This window comes from Thamnophis elegans, chromosome 16 (genome assembly GCF_009769535.1).
Source record: "Thamnophis elegans isolate rThaEle1 chromosome 16, rThaEle1.pri, whole genome shotgun sequence".
NCBI classification, from domain to species: Eukaryota; Metazoa; Chordata; class Lepidosauria; order Squamata; family Colubridae; genus Thamnophis; species Thamnophis elegans.
Genome location: NC_045556.1, coordinates 24,906,394 through 24,929,885, shown reverse-complemented (window position 1 = coordinate 24,929,885; position 23,492 = coordinate 24,906,394). Strand labels below are relative to the sequence as shown.

Genomic DNA, 23,492 nt, shown 5'->3' with positions numbered 1-23,492 from the left:
ATTCCGTTATGAATAACGGAAGAGGGACCCGAAGAGGGCGACTTTCTTCAGACCCGCCCTGGGCGAGTGGGTCGTTTTTGCGGGAGGGGTGTGTGTGAGTTGCGTACCCTGGGCCCAACCCGACAGAACCGAAAGCGCCCCCGAGCTGAAGCCGGGCTCCCCACAAGGCACCGAGGGCAGAGCCTGCAGCGGACGGGGAACGATCCGCATCTCGCCGAGGCTTCCGGGAAGCGCCGCCGTGAAATCCCCGCGGGGCTTTTCTACACTCCCGTCCCTTCGGAGCACCCGCCCCCTCCGACGGACTACCGCTCCCGGCATGCCCCGGGGCCGTGGGCGGGGCTCCGTGCGCAGGCGCACCGCTTCCCCTCTTGCCATAATGCGGCGGCGGCGGCGACGGGCGGGGGAGGCCGAGTCGCTCCTAAATGGCGCCCAAGCAAGACCCGAAGCCTAAATTCCAAGAGGGTGAGAGGCGGCGCGGCCTGGCGGGGGCGGGCTTTCCCCTTTGGCCGCGGGGCGGGCGGGCGGGCCACCCTCCCTGCCTCCCTCCGCGGCTCCCGCGCCGGCCCGGCCCGGCCACTAACGCCCGTTTCCGCGCAGGTGAGCGGGTGCTGTGCTTCCACGGGCCTCTCCTGTACGAAGCCAAGGTACGTGGCGGCCCTTCCTTCGCGCCCACCCCGATGGGAGGCCGCCGGGCTGCCGGCTCGGCCGGGCGCGGAGGAAGGCCGCGGGCCTCCCCGGAGCCGAGCCCTGCCTGGCGGCCGCCCCCCTAACACCTCTCCTCCCCCCAGTGCGTGAAGGTGGCCATCAAGGACAAGCAGGTGAAGTACTTCATCCACTACAGCGGCTGGAACAAGAAGTGAGTCCCCGCGACCCCCCCCCCGCCTCCCCCTCCCACCCCTGGCTCGCTCCGGGGCGCCGCCCGGGCCCTTCAGCCTCGGCGTCGGAGCAGGCAGGAAGGCTGGCCAAGTGTGACCAGAGTCGGAGTCTCCCCTGGCGCCTGTCCGGCCCTCGGGAAGCCGAGGCGCCTCTTCTCCTGGGAAAGCCCCCCGGGGACCGTCTGCGGGCTGCCTCCTTGGCCGCCGCTTCTGCCGCCTGGACCGACGCCGGACAAGTCTGCCCCTCCAAGACCTTCGACGTTTCCCCCAGTTTTCCTCATTGCTCTTCCTCTGTACAGGCTGCCAGTCTTCCCCGCTCGGAACTCTTCTGGAAGTGATTTGTCTAATCCAAACTATTGCACTAGACCTTAACTTTACTTGATGAAAAATAAAATTCACAGGATTGTACATATCTGAAAAATGGGTTTCAGGGAGTCCTCGACTTATATCCACAATTTCCATTTCTAAGAGAGGTGGTTCTTAAAACTGCCACAAGTGATCTTAATCTCCCCCCTCCCCCTATAATTGCTAAACTAGGCTGGGAAGGTGATTGCAAAATCAGAGGATGTTGCCACTGTTATGAGCAGGTGCCTGTGGTCAAGCGGCTGAATTTTGATCATATGGCTATTGGGTTGATGCAGTAGTCATAAGTGTAAATCAGATTGTAAATCATTTTTTTCAGTCCTATTGTAACTTTGAACGTCACTAAATGGATGATGGTAAATCAAGGATTACCTATAATTTGGTTCTGATTTAGGTGTTAGGGTTATTCTAGCTACTGTATCCTTAGCCATAAATAAAGGTTGCACCCATTTGATGAACTTACAGCCCTGGTTAGGTGGTCCAAAAGCTGTCCCGTTTTCTTTCAGCTGGGATGAATGGGTTCCAGAAAGCAGAGTCCTCAAATACGTCGACACCAATCTGCAGAAGCAGAAAGAACTTCAAAAGGCCAATCAGTAAGTATTATCTAATAGAACCATTTCTGTGCATCCAGCAATTTTGTTGACAGGTGAGAGGCATCTGAAGCAGGACTGAGACTTAATAAGAGACACTCAACAACAGGAGGCTCAGTTTCCTCATGGAGACTTGTGATTACTAACACAATTGACAATTATTTGCCATTTGTAGTGTGTTCACCCAATATGTTCATACCTCAGCATTTGAATGGCACCAAGTGTGATATTTTAGGTGCTTTTTAAAGCATGCAGGATCAATCTGAGAGTTGCGGGGAAAACAGATCCAGGAAACTAAAGACCAATCAGCCTGACAGCAATACCTTGAAAGATCCTGGAAAAGATAGCAATAGCAATAGCAGTAGACTTATATACCGCTTCATAGGCCTTTCAGGCCTCTCTAAGCGGTTTACAGAGAGTCAGCATATTGCCACCAACAATCTGGGTCCTCATTTTACCCACCTCGGAAGGATGGAAGGCTGAGTCAACCCTGAGCCGGTGAGATTTGAACCGCTGACCTGCTGATCTAGCAGTAGCCTGCAGTGCTGCATTTAACCACTGCGCCACCTTGGCTCTAAGATAATCGTGCAACAGATCTGCGAACATCCACAAGGAAGCAAAGTTATAAACAGAAACCAATATGGGTTTGTCAAAAATAGTTCATGCCAAACAACTCTTATTTTGTTCTTTGATAAAGTGACCAAATTAGTGGACCAGTGAAATGCTGTGGACATAGTATATTGGATTTCAGTAAGTCATTTGGCAAAGCAGACTACAGCCTTCTTGGTAAATTACAAACATGTGGGATAAACACCGCCGCCAGATGGATTTGTAACTGGCTGACGAACAGCACACAATGTGTAGTCCTTAATGGCACTACATCTACATGGAGGGAAGTAAGCAGTGGGGTACTCCCAAGCACTGTTCCCTCTAAGGTGTGCGGCCGCGCATGTGGCAAGAAAACCCCGCGCAGCAGTTTCTATCTGCCGCGCAGAGATTTCTGTAAAGCAAACGTCGGGAAGTCCTTTGCAGGCGGCTAGAACTGGCCGCCTGCAAAGGACCTCCCCAGACTTGTTTTGAAGAGCACGGCTCTTCAAGTCCATGTTCGGGGGATCCCTTGGAGAGGGGATTCCTTCCTGCGAGACCCCGTCCAGAAAATGCGGGGAGCGGCAGTGGAGACCCGGGGCTGCTTCTGCTGCGACCGCTGGGCTGTGGGGCTGGGAAGGGGGCGGGAAGAGCGGCGGAGCTGGCGGTGGCCAGCTGGTTGGCTGCCTTTCCACCGCCGCCCCCTCTGTGTGGCGGCTTTCAACCTGCTCACCCCTCCCTCCACGGCACCCCTAACTTGAACCTGGTCTGCAGAGGGGCGAGCGGGCGTGGGGGGAGGGTCCGGCACCTGCGTTCCGGTGCAGCCCAGCGGATGGGGCGCTGCGTGAGGGGGCGGGCGAGGAGAAGCGGGGCACCCTGCCCTAGTGGCTTTTACTTTCCGGGGCCAGGAGGAAGGTATCCAGAGTCAGTCCGCCTCTGAAGATGGGGTTTTATTTGCAACCGGGCATTCAAAGATTCTCCAATAAAGGAGGATTTAAGAATTGATACTTTAAAAGTTCTTCTCACGCTCCACTAATCTATCCAGGAGGGGAGAAGGGGGAATTGGGTGCTTCCCCCTTCGCTAAAGAGGCAACGGTTTCCAATTGTCCAGCATCCTTCGTGGCAAACATTTTTTTTTTTTTTCATTTTCTTGAGGAAGTTTGACTCCGGCGGTTTCCGTAGTGTTTTACTGGTGGGCTTTTCATTTTAGGAAGGGATTTGGTCCTACATCAAGATACATTTCTGAAGATGTTATCAGTACCTCCTTTCTGATTTTTATTTTGATTTGCTTGTTTGTAAAGTAAAGTACCTTACCGGTTGCAAGTAGTATGAGGTCACCATTGGGTTTCTGGACTAGAAGATCCCATTGATCTCTCCAAGTGGGTCTCCTGTGCTTTCATTGGGAGTGTCACAACTTCATGCACTGTTCCTGTCTGGGGCTGCATCAGAATGAGGCTCTCCGGCTCAGTGTCAGGGAGGCTCTCCTGGCAACGGGCTAGGGGGGCATCCAAAAGAGAAGATTGGAGTGGAAGCTGTCTAATATGTCTAAGTTGCCTTGGATGAGATAGATGTGTGGCTATATAAATTTGATTAATGAATATAAACTTTATTGCTCTTACTGTTGCAGTATATGATTAGGAGGTATATCTGCTTGAACATGTATGTTTATACATACTTACACACATACAAATATTAAAGTCTGTTGTGGGCACATATTTAATGGAATGGAGAGGATTGGTTTATACAGAAGAATTACAAAGTGAAGTAATGGACATAATCTATTGTATGTGTTTATGTCTTTTTTCCTATTTACTTGTTTAAGCTTTATTCTAGAAAAAGTTTTTTTCTCTTTATTTTCAAGATATTTTTAAATCCTTTGGGGCAAATAGAGAAATGTAGGTATAGTAATGAACATGGCTGACTTCAGAGAATACAGCTTGATATTTTAATTATAGGAAGTTTAAAGCCAACCTGTTTGTTGGCTTTAATTGAAATATTTTCTATATTGGCTTCAATTTTGGTCCAGTAAATTTATTTTTATAAGTGGAACTAAAATGAGCAAGCATGATTAACATTAGGTAGATAATACAGAGTTTAAAAGACATTTTGGTTAAAAATTTAAACCTTTAACTTCTTCAGGAAAAATTTCAGATTCCAACTGTTTATCAAGCAACAGTAAGAAATCATTCTATATCTGCTGCCTCCTCCTCCTCCTCCAACAGCACTGCCGGATTTCCGCCCAACGCTGTGGGGGCACCAGCGGGAGCTTTGGCGGCTTCACCTCAGCTGCAGCGCTGGGCAGCAAATGTGTTGGCGCTGTTGGAGGAGGAGGCGGCAGCAATAGCACCTGAGGACAGGACAAGAAGCAATGGAAACTTGTCAGAAGGAGACTCAAGCTGGAAATAAGGAGAAATCTGACAGTAAGAACAATTAAAATCAATGGAATCTTAATTTATTTGCTACAGATTTTCAAAAGACTGGACGGCCATTTGTCTCAGATGATATAAAGACTCCTGCCTTGGACAAGGGGCTGGACTAGAAGACCTCCAGTATCCCTTCTGATTCTATGATTTTAAAAACCACAAGCTTTTTACAGCTTGCTTGCAACTTTACCAAATTTAATTCAGCCATTTCCTTTTGTTATTAAATTGGTATTGCTAGTTCAATGCACATGCGCTCCACTTTTAAGATGCTGAAAAAATCCCCATGACCTGCAACAAAATTCATTCTTCCACTCTTATCTTGCCCTAACTTCTGATAGGTTCCTGAAATATAGATCTATAAAATTTAGTGAAAATATTTCTATCTATTTTAATACAGACTCGTAAAACAGATTGGGACAAATGACATTAGTGCTCTGGGATAATAGCAGGTTTACTCTGTTTGGATTTTCAGATAAAAGGTATCTTTTGTGCTAAGTTCTAACAATGTAGTTCTCTAATGTAACTATGACACAGTCCAAATATATAATTCCCCTCAGGGAGGAATTCTGGGAGTTGAAGTCCACAAGTCTTAAAGCTGTCAGGTTTGAAGACCCCTGGGGTTTTTTTCCCCCTAAAGGGTTAGGGGTGCAAGGGTCTTGTAACAACAGCTTTAAGACTTGCGTGCTTCAAATGCCAGACTTTCTGAGCCAACATTTTGGTTGCTAAGCGGGAGCGTTGTTAAGTGATACTGATATTATATAACACTTTTAATTAAACAGGTACCTTGAATAAACATAACTTTGAGTTTCAAATAATACTGATTTCATTGTTGTCTTAGGTAACATCTGTGAAAAAAATTCAGGTGCTCAGGCATGAAAATATGCCGCTCAAACACTATACTTTTCTGCTCACACTGAAAAAAAATTAGAGGGAACATTGCTCCCAAGATTGTTCTTTTAGGACCAGTACTCTTCAATATTTTCATAAATGATTTAGATGATGGAACCAAAAGGGAACACATCAAATTTGCAGATGACACCAAGCTGGTAAGAATTGGCCACACCCCAGAAGGTAGGATCAAGATCCAGATGGAACTGGAGAGACTTGAAGACTGGGCCCTAACTAACAAAATGAAACTCAGTGTAGAGAAAAGTAAGGTTTTACACTTCAGCAAAAAAACAAAACAAAACAAAACTGATTTACATGTATAGAATTATTTTATTTATCTATTTAGTTTGTCACTCATGTACAAGATTACCGGAATAAGAATAAACATGAATAAGAACACAGGAAATGGGTACAAATAAATGGGGACAGTAGGACAGGGACTTTAAGTGTGCTGGTGCACTTATGTACACTCCCTTTACGGATCTCTTAGGAAAGGGATGAGCTCAACAGTAGACAGTTTAAGGTTAAAGTTATGGGGGGTTTGAGGATGTAACAATGGATTCAAGTAGAGCATTCTAGGCATTGACCGCTCTGTTGCTGAAGTCATATTTTCTGCAATCGAGTTTGGTGCAGTTTACCTTGAGTTTATATCTGTTGTGTGCTTGTGTATTGTTGAGGTTAAAGCTGAAGTAGTCATTGACAGGTAGGACATTTTATCAGATAATTTTATGTACTATGCTTAGGTCAGACTGTAGGCGGCGTAGTTCTAGGTTGCCCAAGCCCAAAATTTTGAGCATAAAATATTCTGTTGCAAGTACAGGAATGGAGTACTCTTCTCATGAAATATCTCTTGACTCGTTCAATTGTGTTAATGTCTGATACACAGTGCAGATTCCAGACAACGAGCTGTATTTGAGAATTGTGCTAGAAAAGGTGAAGCTTGGCTCAATAGCAACGACTGAAAGAGATTTTGGAGTACTAGTGGACAACCACTTAAATGGAAGCCAGCAGTGTGCTGCAGCCACCAAAAATGCCAATGCAATCCTAGGCTGCATTAACAGGGACAGAATCGAGATCATATGAAGTGTTAGTACCGCTTTATAAGACTTTGGTAAGACCACAGTTGGCATAATTTGCATCCAGTTTTGGTCATCACAGTATAAAGATATTGAGACTTTGGAATGATTGCAAAAAAGAGCAACAAAGATTAATGGGGGCTAGAGGATAAACGTATGAGGAACGCTTATGGGAATTGGGTTTGTTAATTTAATTAAAAGAAGGACTAGGACAACAAGATAGTCTTTCAATATCTCTGATTGCCACAAAGAAGAGGGGTCAATGTGTTTTCCAAAGCACTAAAAGGCAGGACAAGAAACCATGGATGGAAACTAATCAAAGAGAGAGACAATCTAGAACTAAAAGAAATTTCCCAACAGGACAATGAAGCAATGGAACGGCTGGCCTTCAAACATTGTGGGCGCCTCATCACTGGAGGCTTTTAAGAAGAGGCTGGATGGCCATTTGTCTGACTCCTGCTTGAGCAGGAGGATGGACTAGAAGACCTCCAAGGTCCCTTCCAACTCTGATGGTGTTCTATGATGTATAGATTGAGGTTTTTAAAACAGTTTCATGTTTGAAAGCATTTAAGCTACAGCAGTTCTACGCTTCTTTATTTTTAATCCTTTTTCTACAAAACCCTTGCAGGGAATTTCCAAGGAACCCCGACAAAAACATTTTTGTTGACATTGCCACTAGTTTATCAGTTTTTTTGAGTTTATGATGATTTCTAGGATGCTAGAAATCATGCTTGTTTTTAAGGAGGTGAGCTGCCCGGAATGCATCACTTTGACAGCCAAATTGGGTTTTCCCTCGGGAGAGGGTGGGGGGGGGCTCTTGCTTTACTTTGCACTAGAGGAACAAAAGGCCACCTGCTGCCTCCTTATTTGACAGAAGAGAAGCAATAAGTCCAGCCTGTTCTAACAATTGTGGGAACCCAGAATGCCTCTATTTCCACCCCCTGCCTGTTGTTTGGCTTTTGCCTTATTCTAGAATACAATGGTTTGTGGTTCAGAGTTCCCTGCTAACTGCTTGTTGTTTCCTTTGTCCTCTTTCTCATATTGTTCAATATGTTATTCTTTGACATCCTGGGAAAGTAAAACATCCATAATCCTTTAAACTTATGCCTTGATTTTGTTTTAATTTTGGGGATGATGTGAGCATATGGCAAGAAACAAAACCAAAAATAATAATCTTAAAATGGCGCCAGCTCATCTGGTCTGGAGGGATTATTTGGTTTTTATTTATTAAATGTATTTGCCACCCATCTTGTTTGGAGGAGACGTGTTTCGTGGACACCCACCCACACCCAGCCTGGCTGCTTCCTCCTTTGTAGGCAGCCCCTTGGCTGATGTGCAAAGATTACTTTGAGCTATAAATAGATACTCCCTGTGGAGAAAGGGATTGGGGGGGGGGGGGAGCTTAAGTCCTTTACTTAAAGGTTAGACTGCTTTCCCAATTTTTCTCAAGCCTATAATCCCTATCTTGGTTTTAGGTAAAAAGAGAGTTAAGAGTCTTATGTTTATGAGAGTAGTCATTTTAACTGAATTTATTTCATTTAAGCTGCAATCCAATAATGATTGTGATTGTGCACATTGTAGTTTGGTACCCCTCCTGCCTTGTTCTTGGAATAAGAGGGCCACATGGTCCTCAAAGAAGTGCAAACACCTCTCAAACCAGCAGCAGGAGAAGCCAAGAAGCTTCTTTGGAAGGTGCTGCAATCCTTTTCCTAATGCACTATTTGCATGCTTAGAGAGATGTGCCTGTGTGTCTAATTAAAATGTCTTTGCTTCCTTCCTTTGAAAGGGAACAGTATGCAGAAGGAAAGATGAGAGGGGCTGCTCCAGGCAAGAAAACCTCTGGACTCCAGCAGAAAAATGTTGAAGTGTAAGAAAATCTTATTTTATTTTTCTTTGAACTCTTTCATCTAGGAGATCATAATCATATATTCACATCCTAAAATGACTGCCTGTTTGTGAATATTGCACCAGAAAATGCAGTTTTTGTGTCTCTGTTCTGAAATCTTTGCTCTTTAAATGGTTGTTAGGTGAATATAAAGGAACCCCTTCCAAACTGCTTTCCTATTATAGTTTTGTTTACATCTATGGATCTCCGAGTAAATGTGTAGATTTTATGTGGAAGGCCTTTATTATCACATTATAAGCCACATACATTTTGCATTGAGCAGCAACCTGCCATCATTTGGAGCTTGGATCCCAACAATTTTTAATGTTTAGGCAGTTTAGACAATTTAGCTGTTGGTGAATTTTCCTCACATTTCTTTAAGTGCGAGCCACTTTTCAAATCTGGAAATCTTTAATGTTTAGATTAGCTGACGACAGAGAATTCCTGAGTCATGAATCCTGGGGTCCGTTTCTGACTGGGCATCCTAAATGGGCCTCATTTGATGGAGTGATCATCTGGATATTTCCTTTCATATTTCAAATTCAGTTGAATTTTAGGTGACTTCAGCTGGTTTTCACGAAGTAGAACGTATGAGCAAACTTCCCTATTGTCACTTCTAGAATGCTACGTAGTTTCTTGAGTGTGGATCTTCTCTCTATGTAGAACCCTGTTTAGTAAGCATCAGTGGCAGTTACAGTACTGATACTGATTTCAAAAGGAATTGTTTGTCTGTTGGAGACCTTAGCAGCAGCAGTTCCTGTCTGACCTTCTATGAAAAAAAACCTTTTATAAGCTTGAAGTTCCCCTCAGGAATTTCCAACCTTTAGATGGAAAAAGCACCATGCAAAGAGTCACTTGTCTTAACTGGGTTAAATAACGCTAAACCTTTTTTGGGCCTGGCAATATTAGTCTGTAGGATTGTTGTCTTGTTAACTCTGGCACTGTTTTTTCAAGCGAAACCGAGTGCTCTGATGCTCTCTCCTTAACTGAATCCCCATTTGTGCCTAGATTCTTTAGGCGAGACGGAGCACACACCGTTTGCAGTTTGGAAACCCCTGCAATATCGACACGGTGAGTTAAGGATGGAATGGCACACAAGATCTGCATCCTAAAATCCAAATTTCCTTGCTTCTTTAGATTTTCTGTGCAGTTTAGTTAAAGCTGTCTCTGTAATATGATGAACTTCTTAAAAAGTAATGGCATACAGGTGGTCCTTGACTTAACAATCATTCACTTACTGACCATTCAAAGTCATAATGGCACTGAAAAAAGAGACTTATGACCATTTTCACACTTATTACTGTTGCAGCATCCCCATGGTCGCGTGATCAAAATTTGGACCCTTGGCAACCGGCATATGACAGTTGCAGTGTCCCAATATCATGTGATCACTTTTTGTAACTTTCTGGCAAAGTTAATGGGGAAACTAGATTCAGTTAACACTGTGGCTAGAAAGGTTGTAAAACAGGGCAATATTCACTACCTGTCTTGTTTATCAATGGAAAGTTTGGGCTCAGTTTGGTTATAAGTAGAGGACTACCTGTATTATTCTTTGAATTTTACTCAGCAGAGCAAACACTATTGGAATTCAGAATTTATAATGACTCAAAGTGTTCTTCATGAGTTTTCCCCCTTAGATAATCAGTGGGTTGTCCCCTTTTAAACCGATAAACTTCATTTAATTCTAGATCTGCGAATTTGGAATAATATTCAGATGTTGCGCTACATGATGCAGTAACAACCCCCAAACTGAGTGGAAGTTCAAGCAAAGTCCAACTTGTGCTGCGAGTATAGAATGTTGATGAAGTTAGGAAAAGCAACAAGCTATTCCAATCAGCTGGCATAATCAAGAAATGCAGTTACTGCTATGCAGAATAATAATTAACCTGATCAAACTGTATTTAACATCCTTAAGTTTTTGGTGGTGTATGATTCAAAGTTTTCATTAAATGGTGAAAGAATAATTAGGCTGGAATAGAATGAAAACCGCTGCCACAGAGTACTCTTACATTGCTAGTAATATTTGTTTTGATTCTATGACTACAGGTGAAGGCCTGACAAATGAGGAAAATGCACTATCTTTGTAGGCTCTTTAGTTGGTTAAATTTTGTATTTTGCTAGTAGTAGTAAGAATTCATCTTCAAACAGTTGTGCAAAATGTGTCCTTTTAAAATGTGGGCTTTGGAAAAGCAGCATTTCAATTAATTCTTAGCTAGAACTGTTAAGAATTAGTCAAACTGATACAAGTGATGAGAAAAACAATAAAAAGGAAATAAAGTCAGTGGAACTGCTTTGCACAGGCAATAACAGGTCTCCTTTTCTCTTTGGCAGGAAGACCAAGAAGAACAAACAGAAAAGTAAGAATCATTTTACTTTTACAAGGCTCTTGAATATTTATCCCAGAGGAGAGATTTTAAAAATATGGAAGTACCGTATTTTCACGACTATAAGCCGCACTGAAAATCCTAAAATTTGGTCAAAAACCGGCAGCGCGGCTTATAACCCGGTGCGGTTTATATATGGAAAAAGATCGAAAATCTCTCCCTCCCGATTTTACGCTCAAACTTGAAACTCGCAAGCGAATGACCGCGAGCAGGCACGCACACGTCCCTTGGGTCTCTCCCTCCCTCCTTAGCCGGGAGGCACCAAACTGCGCCCAGCCATCCTCACTTCGTCCTGGTTAAGGGTGGGAGTGTCTGAGACGCCGCTGGGAGAATGTCCACTTTGGGTTGCCGGGACAGCAAATTTCAAGGAAAAACGCAGCTGCTGGAATCGGTGCACCACCGAAAGTTCTCTGGTCTGGCTGCACCCGAGCTGGTGAAGCGCCCTTGCGATTGGAGCAATCGCGCGGCTCACCTGCACTGGCTGTCTCCCTGGCGATAGGCGGGCGGTTGCGAGCACTCCATCAGCTTGGGTGCAGCCTGACCGGAGCCCTTTCTCTTCTCAGAAATGTCTTCTCAGTGGAGCTATAGCAGCCTGCATGCCCCTTTCAGGTACTTTGACCCCCCCTGGGAGGGAGGGGGCCAGCGAGAGGGGCATAAAGGGAGCCGCAGCTTCTCTGTGAATGGAGGGGAAAGAGTTCGGCTTCTCTCTGCCATTTAAAGGCTGCAGCAGGGAGAATCCCAACTTTTTTCCTCTCCCTCCATTCAGAACGAAACTGCTCCAGCCTCCCCCACCCCCACGTTGCCCAGTAACCCTAACCTTCGCGCTCTTCTCCGCGTTCTCCTCGGGATTGCAATAGATATCCAGAAGCAGCTTTTGGGGCTAATGGGGATTGGATTTCCAGCTCGATAGCCCCTGCCGCTTCTGGACGTCTATTGCAGTTGTGAGGAGCCGAGGAGAGTGTGGAGAAGAGCGCAAAGGTTCTTGGCGCTCCGGGAAGCGGGAGAGGCGCGCGGTTTGGTTTATCCTCCCTGGATGTCGCAGTAGCAGCCCCAAACTCACCGATCTCAGTGTTTTTCGCATCGGGGTGTGCTGCAAGAGGGAATGAGTGAAGAGTGAAGACCTTTTCCAGCCAGCGCAAAGGACTCCCCTGGACTTTTTTTGCTGAGCACAGGGCGACGGGCCCACACCTCCACCACCAGCAATCCGGAAAGGTTCACTCACTCTCTCTTGCAGCATGCCCCGATGCGAAAAACACAGAGATCGGTGCGCTTGGGGCTGCTGCTGCGACGTTCAGGGAGGATAAACCAAGCCGTGCGCCTCTCCCAGCTGCTTTCGCGGCTTCCTGGAGCGCCAAGAACCTTCGCACTCTTCTCCGCTCCTCGCGACTGCAACAGATGTCCAGAAGCGTCGGGAAACGTGCGGCTTATAACCCGGTGCGCTTTATATATGGAAACATTAATGTTAACTGATACTGCGGCTTATAATCCGGTGCGGCTTTTGGTCGTGAAAATACGGTAACTTAACTTGCCTGTCAAAACAATTCTCAAATTAAACTCGGTACAAAGAAATTTGTGTTTGCTGCAGAGAGAATATTAAATGTCACCCACTGTACTCAGGGTGGAATTGAGGTTTTGCCTATACTTTACTTTTAACTCCACACTGGCTCTCACAAAGCTGGTAAGCTGTTTTCAGATTTAAGGCATTCCATTTGCTCTTTAAGCTCCTCAACATACCCCGCCACGATAATTATAATTTTTGATCCTTGCTTGATGAAAAGGGGCCCTCTGAGGTCATAGAATAGTGGAAAGTGTCCCCTAGGGTATGCTTTTTGCATTTCTGTGTTAGGCCTTCTAGCAGTACAGATAGTCCTTGACTTAAAATGGAACTAGAATTTCTATTGCTAAGTAACATGGTTGTAAAGCATTACTGCATTGTTTAGCAACGGCAGTCCCTGAAGTCCTAATTGCTGCTCTTAACCAAATCCTGCTGTTGTTAAGTGCAGTAACTTCCTGCTAGCTACCTACAACCAAAGTCCGTAGGGAAAACAGCAGGAAATTGTGAGTGCCAGGCCTATAGACAGGCAAGTGGCTGCTTTGAGTGGGGGAACAGAAGAGGTGTGGCATGCAGGGATGCAAGAAAGGGTTGGCAAAGTGTGTATGAGAAGGTGTGCAGGGTAGAGCAGGGAGGGTGCATGAGGAGTGCCATGTGGATTGGGGAGAATGTGCGAGGCTGCAGGAGAGGGGGAGGGAATGCAAGCTGTGAGACTTACCCCAGTGATTTGTGTCCTTTCCTGCTGGCTTCCCCATTGACCTCTGGGGAAGCCAGCAGGGAAGTTTGAAAATGATGATCACATGGTCGCAGGATGCTTTGATCAAGTTGTAAATGCAACGGGTTGCCAAGAACCCAGATTGGGATCTTGTAGCAATGGGAATTCCGAGGCCCAGTGGTAACCACCGTTTGTTCAGCAGTGTCATACTCTGGAATGTTTGCTGACCTAATGGTTGTATACTACGTTTATCAGTTCATTTTCAGCTGGTGGCAGTGATGCCTGGAAACTCAGTGTATCCAGAGGTGGGGAAAAAATAAAGGTAAAGGTTCCCCTCGCACATACGTGCTAGTCATTCCTGACTCTAGGGGGCAGTGCTCATCTCCGTTTCAAAGCCAAAGAGCCAGCGCTGTCCGAAGATGTCTCCTAAAGATCGAAAAGATACACTTAAACAGGTTTAAAATGTTGATATCCCTCAACTCTTAGTTCAGATTAACTCGTGAACAGATCAACCGTAAACACATTTACTTCTGTTAAAAGTGTTGGCAAAAAGATTGAACCTATAGGCATTCTATTTGATCGTGACATGGCAGAGCCATTGTTTCATATGTATAAGAGAAAGGTGAGAGAATTGCCTGATATGATTTGGATCAAAATCAACTCAGACATTGCATCATTTAAAAACACTTTGCAGTTGTTCTCAATAATACTGAATAATGGAGCAAAAAAAAACTTGTTTTGCACGGAGGTTTTGTTGGTAATTGTTTAAAAGCATTGCATAATGGAAAGGGCAGTCTTCTATGTCAGTGACATTTGTCTGCTCTGAAGCAGCATGTAGGGAGTGCAGTTTTTTTAAATGCTTAGCTTTAAAAACCACCTTAATCTTTCTGCTTCTATGATTAGCTCCAGGAATTGGCGAGGGAAGTGGCTCCAGTGAAAACCCTCAGCCTCCCAGGAAGAAAAGAGCTCGAGTAGATCCTACGGTGGAAAGTGTAGGTATTTGCCCATGGCCAGTTGTTCCGGGAGGCAGCCAGGCCCAGCTGCACCTGGCTCCCTGGCAGATTTCTGTCTTCGCTGGGACCTGCTTCTGCTTCGGGAGCCCAGGAGGAAGTTTCAGGAGTGTTACCCGGGCTCCCCTGACTGAGTGCTTTGCCATTTCCTTCTTTCAGCACTGGGGCTCCAAACTAAGTGCTAGGAAAAATGTATGGCAAATTGTTGAACCCTCTGATCACTTCTTGCGGAGAACTCCAAGAAATACGTAGCTTGATTCTTTCTTCTGTTGCTGACTTTTGCTGGTGGGTTCTTGGTATAGGTTCCTTGATGGCTTTTGAACGCTGTTAATATTTGCATATTAGCAGAGACAATTCTTGTATTTCTGTAAAAGATCTTCATTTGGAGCCCTTATGCATCAACCCTTGGCCATCCTTTTGGGTCCAAGGCAGCGCTTAGCCCTTCCTGTTTGGTTGCTTAATTTTGGAAAGTTTGTTTGTACACTGAGTCCCAAAGGTGCTTTTATTTTAAAGGCAATCATTGTTTGAGACTCATCCAAGAAACTTCTTCAGTTCTAACTAAGAAGAAGAAGCTTCTTATATGGGAAGAAAAACTTTTTTAAAAAAGTCAGAAAAGCCTTTAAAACAAAAGCACCTTTTGGACAACCTTGACCTGGATGAATGAGATGTTTGTACATAGAGTTGTGTCCAACTCAAATTTAGTATTCCAGAATTTAAAGTTTGCATTTCTGTTTCTTCAGGAAGAAACTTTTATGAACAGAGTTGAAGTAAAGGTAAAAATACCAGAAGAGCTGAAACCGTGGCTTGTAGATGACTGGGATTTGATTACACGGCAAAAGCAGGTGAGTTTGAAATTGTGCCTTTAGTTAGTTGGCTGCTTCTCTGTGTTTCAGTTTGGTGATGGGTATTTATGTTTTAAATGTCTTCTGGGTCAGTCTTCTGGGCTGATGTCAGCCTCTGATGGTGTCTGGCTTTTTTCTCAGCTCTTCTACCTTCCGGCCAAGAAGAATGTTGACTCAATTTTAGAGGACTATGCAAACTACAAGAAGTCCCGAGGAAACACAGATAACAAGTGAGGAACAGAGGCTGAGCAGCTGGTTGGTCCTGAAGGGCAGGCTAGTCATCTGTTGACCACAAGCCCATGTCCTGGCGCAGCTCTTGGGAAGGAAGCTGAGTGGGGAGAGGTTCTCTTGCTTTGGGGAAGCAACAATAGGAGGCTGTTTAAAGGCACACATCCTCAAACATCTTGGAACTAGCCTATATTAGATCTAGGTGGGATTTTTTTGCTACCTACAAGCCACCGTCCAACTCTTTTCAGGCTCCTCCCTGCTAAATCCTCCGGGATTGGGCGGCCTATAAATCTACTAAATAAATAAATAAATAAATAAATGCAGAGTAGCAATGGCAGCTTGAGTCATCAGTCTAGTGAAGTGCTGATTCTGAGGACCAGCTTGTTCTCTGGGTCTGTTCATAGTAAGAGTGGTAACTTCTGGCAGATCCAAGGCACTTCCTTTGTGGGGAATCGGGCTAGGTTAGGGCAGGCTGCTTCCATCCGCAGGAGGTTGTTGAATGGAAGACATCCCTGGAGCCAGATGGGCTTCCCTTGGGCTTCCCCTGGATCTCTCTTCCTTCCAAGTGCAGACGCTTGATTGATTGAGGACCCAGAGGAACGGAGCTCCTGTCTCTTGAATGACCCATCATTTTCAGCTCTCCCCAGCACCTCTGGCAAAAGATATCCTCTCCCTACATCCACCTGAAGCTCTCCACTCTCAGGAAAACCAAATGCCGTCCTATCCAGCCCTGTTCCCAACATCCTTACAAAAGGATGCCAGTCTTGGCATTGGCCTCGTATGGCTTGCAGCAGTGCCACCCCTGCCCACTGAGTCACTGAGCCTGTCCTTTGGGCACACCTGTTGGGGCTCAAGAAAGCTGTCTCTTTTCCATGGTCTCTTACCACATCTTCTGTTGTTGTTGTTGTTGTTGTTATTCTGGCTATGCATCAGAGAATATGCTGTGAATGAAGTGGTGGCAGGCATCAAAGAATACTTCAACGTTATGCTGGGGACCCAACTGTTGTATAAATTTGAGCGGCCACAATACGCAGAAATCTTAGCGGATCATCCAGACGCACCCATGTCCCAGGTCTATGGAGCACCGCACCTCCTCCGGTTGTTCGGTATGGCACACATTTTATGCACAAGAGCATAAACCGTCTTTATGGAGAAATCTGTTCTGGCTTGTGCATATTTTCTACACATGCCATTGCCTCTGTCAAGATCTTACCTCCCCCTATTTGCATTACTTTTAAGCCTCCTTTAAAGCTGTCCATGTTGCAAAGCTGTAAGGCCAATTGAAGGCCTGTGGTAGCAAGATGGGAATATCCGGTAATCCTGAGAGGGGCTGTTTCCTAATCAAGCTTTCTTCATTCCCCTAGATGGAAAACCAAAGGGGGTTTCCGGCAAAGGAAAGTTCCTTTTCTACTGCCTAAGAAGTTCTGACTTCTGCTAATTACTGCTTTCCCCTAATTTCTTCCGTATTTTCCTACTCTCAGGAAATAGATGGGTATAAGTTAGATAGGATAGATAGTTGGCATAGGTAGTGCCATTGGCAGGGTGCAGATAGTTGGCATGACTGAGACGCTAAAAACTATTTTTTTTAGCACTCAAGGTCCTTTTTGGGAAGAAAGGTTCCTCATCTCATTGCCAGGCAACTTCAATCTAGCTGACAGTTGATAGAAAGTTAGAGGCAGTTCTATAAGATGGGCAGGACTAGGGGGCTGGGGACAGGAAAGAAGGAAGTGGTTGGGGCTGGCTGATCTCTCACACAGCATCTCTGGCCCTCTCAGCTGGAGAAAGTCTGCCTGTTAGACAAAGCAGGGCATCAGCCACTTTCCCGCAAGCACTCCCCCTATTTCTGGATCCCCCCCAAAAAAAAAAATTCAGCAGGTACTGAACTACCTCACCTCAAGTTCAGGTGAAGCCTTAGGGTTGGAATGGTTGCTGCCAAGAAGCCTGTAAACTTGTTTTCCTTGATGCATCTTTTTCTTGTGTGTTTGAAACAGTCAGGATTGGAGCAATGCTTGCTTACACACCTCTTGATGAGAAGAGCTTGGCTTTGCTGTTGAATTATTTGCACGACTTCCTAAAGTACGTATAAAGATTACTTTTAACCTCTCAAGAGCGAAGTATGTTGGTACTCATGGTTTGCAAAGACAGCACCAAGATCCAGGCAAAGCTACCACACCAGCATGTGATGTTAGGACTGGCCTGTCTTGGTCCTGGATGGTCTGCCTTGTGAGACATGGCCATTAATTTAGAAAATCTCTTCAGTGGTTGCTATTTTCCAGTGAGAGGAGATGGGCGGGGGGGGGGGTAGGAAACCCCAGAGTTCCCTAGCTCATTTGTAGCATCAAAACGGTGTTTTTTTCACATAAAAAGTTTTTATTTTCCATTTTCATAGCATATAATCACATGTATACTATTACATAGTCATTATCAAGTTGTATTATTAAGTACTTACATCAATTCATCTTACCATCAACTACCAAAGGGGAAAAAAAAGAAAAACCCAGTTATTGGCTCTTCTGCTCTCCATACACCATATTTATACCTTATCCGACATTTTCTTCCCCCCTTCTCCTCCCCCTTTCTACATCCTGTCTTCCCTCCATCATTTTCTACTCTACTTCCCCTTCCTTTCTCCTTCTACTCTCTCCCCTTACCACTCCTCCTTATAAACCTCATCTTCCCCCTTCACCCTCTCTCCTATCCCTCTCTTCCTGTCTTCTCTCCTCTGCTTCCCATTCTTCCTCTAATTCACTTGGTGTATTTCAGCTTCTGAGCAAACTCACTTTTGTGTTGATGGTATTTATAATTCTATTTCAATATACATAAAAAAGAAAAAAATAGCAGTATACATGTAAAATCATCCAGCACCCCTCCTCCAACTTAGTAAACTCCACTCCCTCCCACCCTCCCCCCCCCAACCTTCCCCCACCCTGACTTTCTAGAACCAATACAAGGTATAAATCTTTAACAAAAACAGTTTAAAATATACTTAAAGAGAAAGTAGAAAGTTAATAACATCTTTGAATTGAGCTTAGCTCCATCAAATCGGTGTTTTAAACGGTGATGTGACCAGGGGAGTCTTCCCGTTGGTGTTCGTACTTGGCAATTGCCTGGACTAGTCCCTGCAGTTTTCTTTTTTTTTATTAAAAGTTTTTTTATTTTAAATTTTCAAAACAAACACAACACAAAACAAAGAATCCTCCTTCTTTACATACTGTTTTTGTCCTTTCAATCTTCTTCCTAAGGGTCCATCAGGTGCTGGATTAGGGCAGCAATTTCCACTGCTTATCAGGCAAAGGGCGTTCAGGTGCCAGCTGGCATCACTGCTCACTCGATGAGTGTGGCGACCTCAGCAGGCTCCGTTTGAAGACATCTGTCGAGTGGCTGCCTGGGCATTGCCCATGCCATTCATCAAACACTGCCGTCTTGATACCTACCTGCTTTGACTGAAGCTTTATTTGGGCACAGGGTTTTGCAGACGGTCTTGGAAGCTGCCTTCTTATGCTTCTTAATTTCCCTCCCTTGGGGGGTAGCTTTGGCATCTCCCAATCCTGGAGATTTCCCCATTCCCTATGGAGAATGACAGTTGGACTTACCTGAACTGTATTCTCGTAGCATGGGGAAGCCTCCAGGTCCCGCCCTTTAGGTTGTTTCGGCAAGGATGGAGTGTAGCACTTAGACCTGAGGAGGTGGGTGCCTTTCCCGTCTGCCTTGTTTGCAGGTTTTCCATGGAGCCACAATTTTGTTGAAAGTGGAGTCACACAGAGGAAGCAGAGAGGCGTGGCTTCAAAACTAGGGTCTCTAACCACAAGGCGCGCATGCCATTGGCAGCCCCGGATAGATCTGCCAAGCGCAAAGATAGGGCCATTGGTGGCTGAACGCCATTCTCCTGCTCTCTCGCTTCCTCCAACAGGGATTCAAGGTTGGTCCCCCGATCTTCCCACACTCTGGGAATAGCTGCAGAGGAAGGGTGTTTAGGGCCCCGATCTACCCCAGAACTTCCTGCGGTCAGCCAGGCCACAATTCAGGCATCGTCGCGCTCAGAGCCCACGACCACCTTCACGCCCATGGCTGCAGGCCTCAGGCCCGAGGATGGGCCTGACTTTAACTTACCCCCAGAACTTCACAATATGATTTCTGCTGCCATTTCCCAGGGGATGGAAGCGGAATTGCAGCGCAGAGCCCAGCGCCTGCATCTGCCAGCCTTGCTAGAGGCCTCTCTGTTTCCCAGGCTGATCCTCCCTCACCACCAATTTAAAGACGTAAATATACAAGATCTCTTTAGATCTTGACAGGTAGCTGATGTAAAGAGATCTTACATATTTTCATTATATTTAAAGTAATTATTTATTTTTTCCTTATTGGAAAAGAACTCCCAAGATAGTTAATATAGAAATATTATATTTTTGTGTAAATAAAAACCAAACATACATTTCAGATACAAAATGATAATTGTTTAATGATTCAGTGAAGCCATTTTTACCTACTGTCTTGAGTTCCAACTTGAATATCCTGTTTCCTCAAACACATTTATCAGTCCAGCAAAGTTGGAACTGACTCATAAAATGCAGCCCTAATGAAGGTACACATTGATTTTATCTAGTAGTAGAATAATAGTAGTCTAAAGAACTATGTCAACCATGAATGTGGTAATGGTTGAAGTTCCAACAGGTGCTTTAAGGCGGAGGTTCATTTGTGCCTCGTGCCTTTCTAAAGTGGTTTCAGATAATGTTAAGTTTCACTTTGAATGTAGGAGGCGAATATATAAAGTGGATCCAATTTTCAGGAAATTCAATCAGAAATCAGAATGCGCAGAAATAAATGGATTGAAAAAAAATTATATTGTTCTTCAGGAAGTCCATCAAGACGCCTGCCTTGCCAGTCCTCATCACCCAGGCCACCCTTGTTTTAGTCCACCAGCAGCCAGGGCACCAGTTCTTGCTCTGAGAAGTCTAACTGTGGATTAGAACAATGGGCTTCTCTTGATGGGGGGGGGAGGGGGGAGCGACATTGCACCAGGTCCTTTTCACCTGAAGCTCTGCCTGGCATGCCCTCCCCTGTCCCAGGCACCTGGTTTTGGTTTTGCTACCTAGCTGAAGGAGGGCTTTGCAGTGCTTCCTCTGACAGGCTTGTCTTCTGCCCCTCTTTACAATGGGAGTGAGGTTTGCCCTTCTCTGATCATAATTCTCTGGTGCTCTTCCAATCCTCCCTGGTTTCTCTAGAGATCCAAAGAAGGGACAGGCCCTGTGTCTTTTAGGCCTGTCATAAACATTGGCTTTAAGAGGCAGGAGAGGGAGGCCACTGTAGCAAAGCTGCCTGAGCCTACAGAGGTGGCTGCTTAGACATTTGGCACTGATCTTTCCAGGACAGATCTGTAGGAAAGCAAGCTGGGCTGTCTCAGACCCTTTTCTCTCTGCAGAGGCAGCCAGAAGATGACAGGGCAACAGTGGGTTTTCCTTCAGTCACAATCTCAGCCATCATTTTTCTGTCTCCTACAGATTAACTAGATTAAAACCTGTGCTTGGATTTCCTCTCCCCAGCTTGGATGAGATGCTTGTTTGATTTCACAATAAGTATCAAATACTATTCCACAGGTCCTTGCGTGGCTTAAAGCTTGATTTAGACTTCAAGGATATAGGCCTCTTGTCATTTGGAGATGGTTGCTAAGTGTTGCATTTATACTTCTGCAAATATCAAGCTGGCCAGGGGCTGCTCACACCACAGTGTGCCTTGCCTTCCATCTTCCTCCCAACAGGAAGTCAGATTAACCAATTAACATGCAGGACGCAGACCTCCACCTTGTGTATTGTTGAGATTTGGGAGATGTGCACCTTAGCCCGTGTGCAACTTACCCATAGCCATCAATCCCTTTGCATGGAGATATGCCAGTGCCTCTGCACAGTTGCAGACAAGTCTAAATTGAACTTTAGTATAGGTGGATGCAAGAGTGCCATCCATCTTGCTCCTTCTAAGTTTGGACAAAGCCTTTTCGTTTGGGGAGCCGAGCTGGAGCCCCTTGAAGTACTGTTTCAGCTCACCTCAAGCCAAAGGAGTTGTCTGCTGATTCCTTGTCTTCAGCAGGCATCCTGCTTTTTCTTGATCACTATTTTTTGGAGAGTAATAAGCAGCATTTGGCACCTGTCCAAGCAAGTCTGATGGGCTGGAAGGTGGGGGTGAGGAGTGGGCAAGGAAGCCGCATTCCCCAGATGAGCTGCAGAGCCCCTTAGGGAAAAGGGCGGCATACAAATAAAGGCAAAAGTAAAAAGTAAAAGAGCCACAAATGGCATGGCCAGAAAGAACAGAACATTTCTAGATTGCTTGACTTCGAACAAATATTTAGGTGGAAATAGAAGTAGGAGCTGAATTGTTTCCATTTCCCCTCTTCATACTTTCTCCTCCCTCAGCACCACCCTTTGTTGTGGAAAATTGTATGTTGCCACTGCAGCAGCATTGTGTTGAAGGACTTGAAATGGTTTGTGTGGGGCCCTTCTCCCTGCCCCATTTCCACTGCTCCAGAGAGATCCTTAGCAGAGGTGGCCCTTGGTCTCAGTTCGGAGGAGGGATGTGGGTACAGCAGTGACCCAGGGAAATGCTGAGTGGGGTTGCTGTGAAGGTGATGATGGAGACCAGGTCCCCAAAGCCGGGCCTCTTTGGGGGTCAGTGTTAGAGTCACACTGGTCTTTTCCTTTCTTCGCAGGTATTTAGCCAAGAATTCTCCAGCACTGTTCAGTGCAAGCGACTATGAGGTGGCACCTCCAGAATATCACCGGAAAGCCGTGTGAGCCGCGTGCTGTAACAGCACACAGAAGATGGCAGATTACTGGAAGAGATCCTTTGGTCTCTGCAGCTGCCCACTAAGTTCCACGTTTGTCCACAGTCCCTTCCTTGCACATGCATCTCTGCACAAATGGCAAAAGTGTTTGTGTCATCAGTTGGAACTGCCACCATCTGAGTCCCAAGGCTGTTTCTTCAGTCCTGAAGGAAGGAAAACCGGCTCCTGGGATGCTTTACTGCAGCGGTTTGATGTCACTGGAAATGCACGGTGGTTTCATAGCCCAAACTCCTGCATGCTTCTTGGTCCGTTTTCTTTGGAGCAAAGCCTTACCTGCTGCTGGCGGTTTGATGTTGTGTTGTCAACCTTTCCCACAAACAAACTCTGGCCGCCAGTATTGGGGGGAGGGGGATCAAGCACAGATTGTGGGGGAGGGAAGGGTCCTTGTGTGCTTTCTTGGTGTTGGGAGGGTAAAATGTTAACGTGTCTGTTCTTTGCATAGCTGAAGAATTGTGGGATTAGTACGTGGGGCTGAATGCACCTTCTAGCATAGGAGGAATTTGCCATGGACCCTCCAGGTGTGGTGATACGATGTTCTCTGCAGGAGATAGGTACAAGTCTCCAAATAAAATTTTCTACTTCAGCTGTTAAAGGCTTAAGTCTGTTTGTACTTTTCTGCAAAACCACTTTTATCTTTAAATGTTAAAGGGTAACTGATTCTTGCCGTAGTTCATGGTAAATGATTTCATCAAACGCAAATTTAAGGCCAAGTGTCCGATAATCCAACAACCAGGTCCACGCTGGGGCAACCAAGCCAGAAGAAGAGGTTGCCACCAAATTGGACTTCCTGTCACCCCACTTCGATTCTCATTGTATTAGCCCAGTGGTTCCCAAACTTGGCAACTTTAAGACTTGTGGACTTCAACTCCCAGAATTCTCCAGCTAGCTCTTCTGTCTTAAAAGTTGCCAAGTTTGGGAACCACTGGGCTAATACATTAGCCTGATAATGACGGGATTCCACAGCTATGTTGTGCACCCCATATTCTTTTTTTAAAAAATATTTTTTATTGAACAGTTTTTTTCCAGTTTTATAACACAATTGTCATTTTCCCCTTTATTTCCATACATGTATACATATACTACTTTTACACATTAATCTACTAGTGTACTAATTTATATACATCTTAACATTTTGTATCATGTCCAGTTATATGGCTTTGTAACTATTTTCTAACTCCTTAATCTTTCTTGCCTTGTTGCTTTCCTAATTTTTACATCTTTCCTCTAACCATTTATACCATACCAAG

General features: G+C 45.2%; 1 protein-coding gene across 2 annotated transcripts; it reads left to right on the top strand.

Annotated features, from left to right (window-relative positions):
• Positions 1-352: 352 nt before the first annotated feature.
• Positions 353-22,837, top strand: MORF4L1 (mortality factor 4 like 1). 2 transcript variants are annotated; one of them, XM_032232617.1, is made up of 13 exons: positions 353-462; positions 598-644; positions 789-856; positions 1,745-1,831; positions 8,587-8,667; positions 9,694-9,756; positions 11,017-11,042; positions 14,240-14,328; positions 15,087-15,188; positions 15,330-15,418; positions 16,350-16,522; positions 17,408-17,492; positions 22,111-22,837. In XM_032232617.1, exons 1-13 carry the CDS (start codon positions 423-425, stop codon positions 22,193-22,195), a joined length of 1,035 nt encoding a protein of 344 aa, XP_032088508.1. In that variant the 5' UTR covers positions 353-422; the 3' UTR covers positions 22,196-22,837. The 2 variants fall into 2 exon arrangements, with proteins under 2 accessions (XP_032088508.1, XP_032088509.1); XM_032232618.1 differs by lacking the exon at positions 598-644 and having other exon boundaries at positions 405-462.
• Positions 22,838-23,492: the final 655 nt, after the last annotated feature.